Source organism: Etheostoma spectabile, unplaced genomic scaffold, assembly GCF_008692095.1.
Source record: "Etheostoma spectabile isolate EspeVRDwgs_2016 unplaced genomic scaffold, UIUC_Espe_1.0 scaffold505, whole genome shotgun sequence".
NCBI lineage: Eukaryota > Metazoa > Chordata > Actinopteri > Perciformes > Percidae > Etheostoma > Etheostoma spectabile.
Window position 1 is genome coordinate 224,668 of NW_022605622.1, and position 9,530 is coordinate 234,197.

A 9,530-nucleotide genomic window follows, 5' to 3' on the forward strand; every position below is an offset into this window, starting at 1 on the left:
GTGTGTGTGCAGAGTGTGGGGGTTGGTGGGTATTTGAGAATATATCTACATTGTCAGGTAATAGATGGTGTGGGAGTACAAAATGCAAAAACAAATGTCCGGAAGCTGGTGTGGTGTGTGTGGTGTGTGGGTGTTGTATGGTTGAGTGTGAATGTGTGTGTGTGTGGGTGTGTGTGGTGTGTGTGTGGTGTTGCTTGCAGAGAATTCAGAAAGGCCTTTACACAATGGGATGTGAGCCCCTTTGGGAATCCCTCCAGACCGCTCGGAGTTTCCTTCTCCCTGACGGCCTGTCATTCCCTAAACAAAAAAACACACACACACACACCACACACACCACACACGCAACAAAACACACACAACCACACACACACCACACACACACACACACAGTCGCTGTTTAACTCCGTATATATTTATGTGTTTGCACATTCAAAAAATCCGATTATAACAGATACGCTGGGTTCCAAAAGAGCATACACATATATACAAAACACACTTTTATCTACAATAGACCAAGATTATACAGTCAATAAATAACAATTTTTGCCTTTATATGATTGAAATCCTCTGAAGAGGAAACACTTACAGTAGCTCGATTTTAATAATATTTTGGATTTTTCCTAGATATCAGTTACCATAGACAGAGAAAGAAAAAGGAAGTGATAGAAGTTGAATATAATGGCCTTTTAATTAATTTAAGATGGAAAATCATCAGGTGTAGTATCATAGGAATTTGCAACAGAGACTATTGTCTGTTGTGTGTCTGTGTGTGTGTGTGCCTGTGTGTGTGTGTGTGTGTGTGGGTGTGTGGTGTAGTGGTTGTGTGTGTTGCATGGTTTGTGTGAGTGTGTATGGATGGTGTGTTGGTTGTGGTGTGTATGTGTGGTGTGGGTGTATGTGTATGTGTGTGTGTATGTGTATGTGTTGTGGTGTGTTGTGTGGTGTGTGTGTGGGTGTGTGGTTTTTGTGGTTGTGGTGGGTGTGTGATGTGGTGTGGTGTGGGGTGTGTGTGATGTGTGTGTGTGTATTGTGGGGTGTGTTGTGGTGTGGTTGTGGTGTGTGGTGTGTGTTGTGGTGTGTGTGTGGTGTGGTGTGTGTTTGGTGTGGTGTGGTGTGTGTGGTGTGTGTGGTGTGTGTGTCGCTGTGGTGTGGGGGTGAGGTGTGGTGGTGTGGTTGGTGTGTGGTGTGTGGGGTGTGTGTGTGTGTGTGTGTGTGTGTGGGTGTGTGTGGTGTGGCAGTGGTGAGTGTTATGGTGTGTGTGTGGGTGTGTGGGTGGTGTGGTGGGTGGTGGTGTGGTGGTGTGGTGTGTGATGTGTGGTGGGTGGTGGTGGTGTGTGGTGTATGTGTGTGTGTGTGTGTGTGGTGTGTGTGGGGTGTTGAGAGTGTGTTATGGTGTGGGTGTGGTTGTTTGTGTTTGTGGGGGAGTGGGTATGGTTGTGTGAGTTGGATGGTGTAGTGTGGAGTGGGGATGGTGTGGTGTGTGTGTGTGTCGTGTGTGTGTGTGTGTGGGTTGGTGTGTAGGTGTGGGAGTGGTATGGTGTGTGTGTGTGTGTGGTTGTGTCTCTCTCTGGCGTGGGGGGGTGTATTCCGCTGTGCGTGTGAGGTAGTGTGTGTGCGTGTGATGTGTGTGCGGTGCGGTGCGTGTGTGTGTGGTCTCTCTCTGTGGCGGTGTATGTGTTGTGTGGAATCGTATGGGCGTGTGGTGTGTGTGTGTGTGTGGGGGTCTCTATATGTGAGGGGTTGGCACTGTGTGTGTCTCCTCTGTGCGTGGCGTGTGTGTGTGAGAGGGTGTGGGGTTGATCTCTCGGTGAGTGTGCGTGGTGGTGGAGTGTGTGTGTGTGGTGGGTCTCTTTGTGCGTGTGTGGTGTTGTGTGTGTGTGTGGGTGGGTCTGTAGTGTGCGTGGTGTGTGGTGTGGTGTGTGTGTCTATTCTCTGTGGTGTGTGTGTGGTGTGTGTGTGTGTGCGTGTGTGTGGGTGTGTGTGTGTGTGGGTGTGTTTGAGGTGTGTGCGGTGTGGTGTGGTGTTGGTGTGTCTCGCTCTGTGCGTTGTGTGTGTGGTGTGGGTGGTGTGTGTGGGGGTGTGTGTGGTGGGTGGTGTGTGTGTGTGTGGTGTGTGTGTATCTCTCTGTGCGGTGTTGTGTGTGTGTGTGTGTGTGTGTGTGTGTGCGTGGGTGTGGGTGTGTGTGTGTACCGGTGAGCACAGCTCTTGCGTTCTCCAGAAGCAGCTTTAAGGATGGTGTTGTCCGATGCGGACTATGGAGTGTTTCTAAGATCTAGATTGGATAACAAACAGGCAGGTAAAGAAGTAAGAAAAGTACTCAAAATGGCATTTGTAGCGGTGAACGTACAGCGTAACGCATCCGATGTGAAGATGAGTCGCGGCGTGGTACGTACGTTTCTTGATGATGAGCGGGTAGGTAGCGGGTGACTATCTGCATGGGTTGAGAAGGAAGCTGGACAGAGGCATCCCTTACACCGGGGATCCATGGCCCTAACCTCTGACAGAGACAGAGACCGCGTCAGAAAACCCAAAATCATCCAACTTCCCAGGACTGGGGCGAAAGTTTCAGTTTTTACTAAATACAATTTAAAGGAGATTACAAAAAGCTGCACTAGGTTAAACCCGGGTCTAATGTCTAAAGTTAAGGTTTAAAGAACGGAATGGGGGACGTGTGATAATTGATTAAAGGGACATCCCATGCGTAAAATGGCTTCAGTGTACGTGGTGAAGGAATGTAAATAAACCCCTTCATAAATTTCGAACACACAGGATATTGTGTTACACGCGCTGAATGCGAAAGCTTAGGGGTGGGGCGCCAAAGATAGAGATATGTTGGGAAATGGTGTTAAATGTTCATCACAGTATAAGTAAAAGTCACAAGATTCACTGATTGTAAACGTACGTGTACGTGTGTGTGTGTATGTGTGTGTGTGTGTGTGTGTGTGTTGTGTGAGGTGGTGTGTGTGGTTGTGGTGTGGGTGCTCCGTTTAATACATTGTGGGGTCCAAAAACGGAATACAGTATTACTTGTGGGGTCGAATGCTTTGTGAGGACAAAATGCTGGGACCCCACAACTCTAAAGGGCTGTTTGAGGGTTTAACCCTCACCCCCACCTCACCCACCCCCCCACCCTCACCCTCCCCCACCAACAACCTTAACATAACCAACCAACTCTAACCCTAAAACCACGTCTTAAAGGTAGGCATTAGTGGGTGGTTAGGTTAGGGGAAGGGGATAGGGAATGCAAATGTCAATGCAGCGTCCACATAGAGATAGTGAGTCCATTGTGTGTGTGTGTGTTTCGGGGCATATGCCACTACAATCTCTTCGTACATGTGCGTTCTAGTGGGTGTGGTGTGTGGTGTGGTGTGTGGGTGTGTGTGTGTGTTTCGGGCATGTGAACACTCAATCTCTCGGTACCATGTTTGCGTTCTGAGCTGTGGGTGTGTGTGTGGACTTTGGTTAGCTAGGATGGATAGCGTTACAGAATGGCTTCCATTTTAGCCTGAGCTAACGGGATCATTCCCATTTCCCGCATGCTCGCTCCCTTCTAGCCTCCTTGCCTCCTTCTATGCCGCCTTGCCTATCCTTATAGCGAGAGACAGAGAGGACAAACTAACAGACTAAATGGAATGAAAAAAAAAAAAAAAAGAGAAGGGAGCGCATCATGGGTTGAACTTAGCACTCACTGCTCTGGAAAGCGTTAATCCGGCCGCATTTCCTCCCCCCTCCATTACTTTCATCTCCTTTTTAGGTAGGGGGGGAAGTAAAGCAGGACACCTTGTCCCTGTAGTGTGTGTGTGGTGGGTGTAGGCTGTGTGTGGTTGTGTGTGGTGTGGTGGTGCGTGTGGTGTGTGTGTCTGGTGTGTGTGTTGCCTGTACTTCAGGAAAGTCTTGGATCCTATGGGCTCTGTCGTCGGTTTATGCCCGAACAGCGTGGCTCCGTTCAGATGAACCACGGAGCAGATCTGAACAACGAATTATAAAAAAAGTAACGAACGACGTTCCAATCAGACAGAAAGCAACCGGCTCAGGATTGGCCGAAAGATGGCGGAAGGCGGGATTAAAAGGGGACGGACAGACCTGATGACGGGCGAATGTGAGGCAGTGGTTGGTTCAGGATGTCACCAATCTCTTCAATGGCATCCGATCACCGGACATCTTCTTCCACCCTCAGAGCCTGCGGGGGGGGAGGGGGGGGGGGGTAAATGATGAGAGCTTCAACTATAACATGCCATTGCCTTCCCAAACCTCAAATATTTATGGCCTTTATTATAATTAGATTATTAATAATATTATAACAGAATAGCTTGAGTCAGGACACGGGAGAGGGAGAGCGGAGAGAGGGGGTGAGTTTTGTTTAACGTCTTGTCTATATGAATCATCTCAGCTACATCTCGAGGGGGTTTATCATCATAAAAACTTAATACAATCAACTACATTTAGCCATAGGACCTCGGCCATAAGGGGACGCCACTCTACCGGGGATCTAGACTACCCGGCGCTGTGGTCCTCGGGTCGGGTCTGACAAAAAAAATAAAGGATGGTTCAACGCAAACAAAAACATGTCAAAGAACGACATACAAAGTCAGGTGACCAGATTTCTCAGACAAATCCGGGGACATTGTAGTCAGAAGCGGAAATTTCCTCCAAAAACACGTCATGGTGATTTTAGTAAAAACTTAAAACGGGGGGACACTAGACCTGAGCTGTGGTCCCTCCCCAGGTTGAGAATAGGACGGTCACCTGCTGCTACTGCAGACTCCACTACACTCAGGAGGGGAGTTTCAATATAGAAAAGTTCAATATTTCAAGATCGAAAGTCCTAAATTTCAAGATAGAAAAGTCCTAATATTGTCAGATAGAAAGTCCTATTTTGCAAGATAGAAAGTCCTAATATTTCAAGATAGAAAGTCTAAGATTTAAAGTAGAATGTCCTAATATTCAAGAAGAATGTACTAATATTCAAGCTAGAAGGTCCTAATATTTCAAGATAGAACGCGTAATATTGCAAGATTAGAAAGTCCTAATGATTTAAAGATAGAAAGTCCGAAATCAGATAGGAAGTTACTAATATTTTCAAGATCAGAAAGTCCTAAGATTTCCAAGATAGGAAATTCCTAATATGTCAAGAAAAAGAAAGTCCTAATATTCAAGATAGAAAGTCCTTAATATTTCAAGAAAGAAGTCATAATATTTAAGATAGAAGTCTAATTATGGTCAGATAGAAAAGTCTAATATTTAAAGAAAGAAAGTCCTAAATTTCAAGATAGAAGTCTAATATGTCAAGATAGAAAGTCTCAATAATTTCAAGATAGAAAGTCCCCATATTTCAAGATGAGAAAGTCCTAATATTTTCAGATAGAAAGTTCATTACTATTTCAAGATAGAAAGTCTAATATTCAAGATAGAAAAGTCTGAATATTCAAGATAGAAAGGCTTAATATTGTCAAGATAGAAAAGTTTAATATTTCACGAAGAAAGTCGTAAGATTTCAAGATAGAAAGTCCTAATATTTCAAGATAGAAAGTCCTAATATTTAAGATAGAAAGCCGATATTCAAGATAGAAAGTCTCAAATTTCAAGTAGAAAGCTAATATTTCAAGATAGAAAGTCTAATATTTCAAGATAGAAAAGTCTTCATATTCAAGAGATAGGAAAGCCGATATTTCAAGATAGAAGTCGAATATTTCAAGATAGAAAGTCATAATATTTCAAGATAGGAAAGTCCAATATTCAAGATAGAAAGTCCTAATATTTCAAGATAGAAAGTCCTATATTTCAGATAGCAAGCCAAATAGTTCATAGATAAGAAAGTCCCTACATATTTCAAGATAGAAAGTCTTAATATTTCAAGATAGAAAAGTCAATATTTCAGATTAGGAAAGTCCTAATATTTCAAGATTAGAAGCCTAAGATTTCAAGATAGAAAGTCCGAATATTTCAAGTAGAAAGTCCTATATTTCAAGATAGAAAGGTCTGAATATTTCAAGATAGAAAGTCATAATATTTCAAGATAGGAAAGAAAAGCGAATTTCAAGATAGAAAAGTCCTAAGATTCAAGAATAGAAGTTGACTATTGCAGAAAAGAAAAGGCCTAATATTCAAGGATAGAAAGCCTAAATGTTCAGCTAGAAGTCTAAATATGTCAAGTGATAGAAAGTACGATATTTCAAGATAGAAAGTCCTAATATTCAAGATAGAAAAGTCCTAAATTCAAGATAGAAAGTCCTAATATGTCCAAGATAAGAAAGTATTATTATTTAAAGATGAGAAGTCTCAAACTTTCAAGATAGAAAGTCTTAATATTCAAGATAGAAAGGTCTTAATATTAAGATAGAAAGTCATAATAGTTGAAGATAGAAAAGTCCGAATATTTCAAGATAGGAAAGTCCTATATTCCAAGCTAGAAGTCTGAATATTCAAGATAGAAAGTCCTAAGATTTCAGATGAAAGTCCTAATATTGCAAGAAAAAGTCCTTATATATTGAAATTGATTAGGAACGTTCCTAAATATTTCAAGATAGAAAGTCATAATATTTCAAGATAGAAAGTCTCAATATTTCAAGATAGAAAGTCGCAAGCTTTCAAGATAGGAAAGTCTTAATATTCAAGATAGAAAGTCTTATATTTAAAGATAGAAAGCCTCAATATTTCAAGATAGAAAGTTCTTAATATTTCAAGATAGAAATTCCTATATTTCCAGATAGAAAGTCTTATATTTAAAGATGAAGAACGTCCTTATTTTAAAAGATAGAAAAGTCTCAATATTTAAAGATAGAAAAGTCTCAATATTTCAAGATGAAAGTGTAATATTTAAAGATAGAAAAGTCCAATATTTCAAGATGGAAAAGTCTTAATAGTTCAAGATAGAAGTCAATATTTCAAGCTGATAGAAAGTCTTAATATTTCCAGATAGAAGTCCTAAGATTTCAAGATATAAAGTCTCAATATTGCAAGATGAGAAAGTCCTAATATTTCAAGATAGAAAAGTCCTAAGATTTCAAGATAGAAAGTCCTAAGATTTCAAGATAGAAGTCCAATTTCAAGATAGAAAGTCTCAATATTCAAGATAGACAGGCCTAATATTTCAAGATAGAAAGTCTAATATTGCAAGATGAGAAAAGTCCTAATTTCAAGATATAAGTCCTATATTTCAAGATAGAAAGGCCTAATATTGCAAGATAGAAAGTCCTATATTTCAAGATAGAAGTCCTAATATTTCAAGATAGACAGTCTCAATATTTCAGATAGAAAGGTCCTAATTTTCAAGGATAGAAAGCTCAATATTCAAGAAAGAAAGTCTTATATCAAGTAGAAAGTTAATATTTCAAGATAGAAAAGTTTTAATAGTTCAAGATAGAACGTCCTAATATTCAAGATAGAAAGTATTAAGATTTTCTAAGTATAGAAGTCTCAATATTTCAAGAAAGAAAGTCTAATATTAAGATAGGAAAGTCTCAAATTTCAGAAAGAAAATTCTTAATATTCAAGATAGACAGTCCGAAGATTTCAAGATGAAAGTCCGTATTATTTCAAGATAGACAGTCCTAATATTTCAAGATAGAAATCTTAGTTCAAGATTAGAAAAGTCTTATATATTTTCAAGATAGAAAAGTTAAGTTCAAGATAGAACCGTCTTAATATTTCAAGCTAGAAAGTCTCACTATTTCAAGATCGAAAGTCCGAATATTTCAAATAGAAAGTCTCAATATTTCAAGATGAAGGTCTCAATATGTTCAAGCATAGAAAAGTCAAATATTCAAGAAGAAGTCTAATACTTTCAAGATGAAAGTCCGAATATTCAAGAAGGAAGTCTAATATTTCAAGTAGAAAAGTTTCATTTTCATGATGTTGTAAGTTTACGAGCTACTGACAGCTTTTGCTTATGCTCAAGGCTTGTTGCTGCAACAGCTCATTGAGGAATCCGATACAACAAAAACTACTGAGGGACCTGTTTCCTTTGACCATTGATGCAGTATTTAAACGAGGATCTCTGCAGAAAACTAGCTACACTGGAAAGACATGGGAATTGTCCAGCTTGTATGTAAAAGTTCATAAAGGCCGTTTAGCGGGATGACAGACTCAATTATATCCTACGAGTCAGACAACATTATGGAAAGGATTTCAAGGAGGTCGACTTTTGTTAAAGATTAAGATCCTTTTTTAAACATAAAAGTCGCGATTGCGTGCGCTAAACCCACCAGACGCATTGGAAATCACTCAGGATTTTAGCATCGTAACACACGCTTTATAAAACATATCTGAGAAGCGTGCTCGATCGGCTCCGTTTTGGCAGTTTTTTCTTTCGTCATCCAATTTCGGGTCTGTCGGTCACAGTGAAAAACAGGGGACAGAGCCAGCCGGGGACGATCGCCAAAATCGGGGACGTCCCCGGAAACCGGGGAACGTCTGGTCAACCTCCATTACAAGTGACCTAAAGTGCTACAACAGTGAACATAAGGCAGTAAATGCAGCGATAACAGCTTTGAAAAAAGCGTCAAACGCGGCACTTAAAAGTGATTTTTTTTTAACCGTTTCCTACACAATTTATTTTAAATTCCCAAAATAAACATGAGTGATTCCAACGCTCTTTGCCAAGTACAAATCTCTACTTTCATAATTTTGGGGGCTATTCTAGTTATAACATTGTAAAACAAAGTGAAGTGGTGGTTGAAATAGTGCTTGAGGTAAAAGTTGGACATTCCAGGTCGTGATTATATCAACTCCCTTCCTTAATTTTAGTCTCAAGAATTCCTAATTCTGTTTTCTAATCCACAAAAACAAATTTTAGGGATAATTCAAAATGAGGGTTATGACCATAAATTCCAAATAACTGTAAAACTTAAAGTTAATAAAGTAGTGTCAGTCAGTGTTAAAACATGTAAAAAACACTGAAAAAAGCAGTGTCAACAGGTTGGGTAAAAAAACAGGACAAAACATAAAAAAAAAAGTAAAAAACATTGACAAAAAAGCCGTCAACAAATTTTGACGGTGAAGAAAACACGGGGGTTAATAAGTGACAAAACGTCCATAAAGGTTATTAAAAAAAAAAAGCAGCAGAAACCTACCTACTCTGCTTTTAGGGGGGCAGTAAGGCAAAAAAGTAGAACCAGATTTAATTTTCCCCAGACACACACACACACACACACACACACACACACACACACACACACACACACAGTCTGAATGTTTAATCTACGTATTATTTATTTGTTTGCACATTCAAAAAATACGATTATAAAAGATACGCTGGGTCCAAAGAGACATTCACATATATACAAAACACACTTTTATCTCCATAAACTCAGATATACAGTCAATAAATCCCAATTTTTGCTTTCTTATGTGATGAACATCTGTAAGAGGATAACACTTACAGTATGCTCTTGATTTTAATAATATTTTAGGATTTTTCCTAGATATCAGTTACCATAGACAGAGAAAGAAAAAAGGCAGTGATAGAAGTTGAATATAATGGCCTTTTAATTCATTTTAAGATGGAAATCATCATGTTGTCGTATCATCGT

General features: G+C 39.9%; 1 protein-coding gene across 7 annotated transcripts in view; it reads right to left on the reverse strand.

Annotated features, from left to right (window-relative positions):
• itsn1 (intersectin 1 (SH3 domain protein)) overlaps positions 1 to 9,530 on the reverse strand; it is a gene marked incomplete at its 5' end in the record, with an annotated part of 74,894 nt that overhangs the window by 1,192 nt on the left and 64,172 nt on the right. For all 7 annotated transcript variants that reach the window (XM_032511893.1, XM_032511889.1, XM_032511888.1 and 4 more), the window contains 1 exon segment: positions 205 to 296. In XM_032511893.1, coding sequence (XP_032367784.1) covers positions 218 to 296 — 79 coding nt within the window.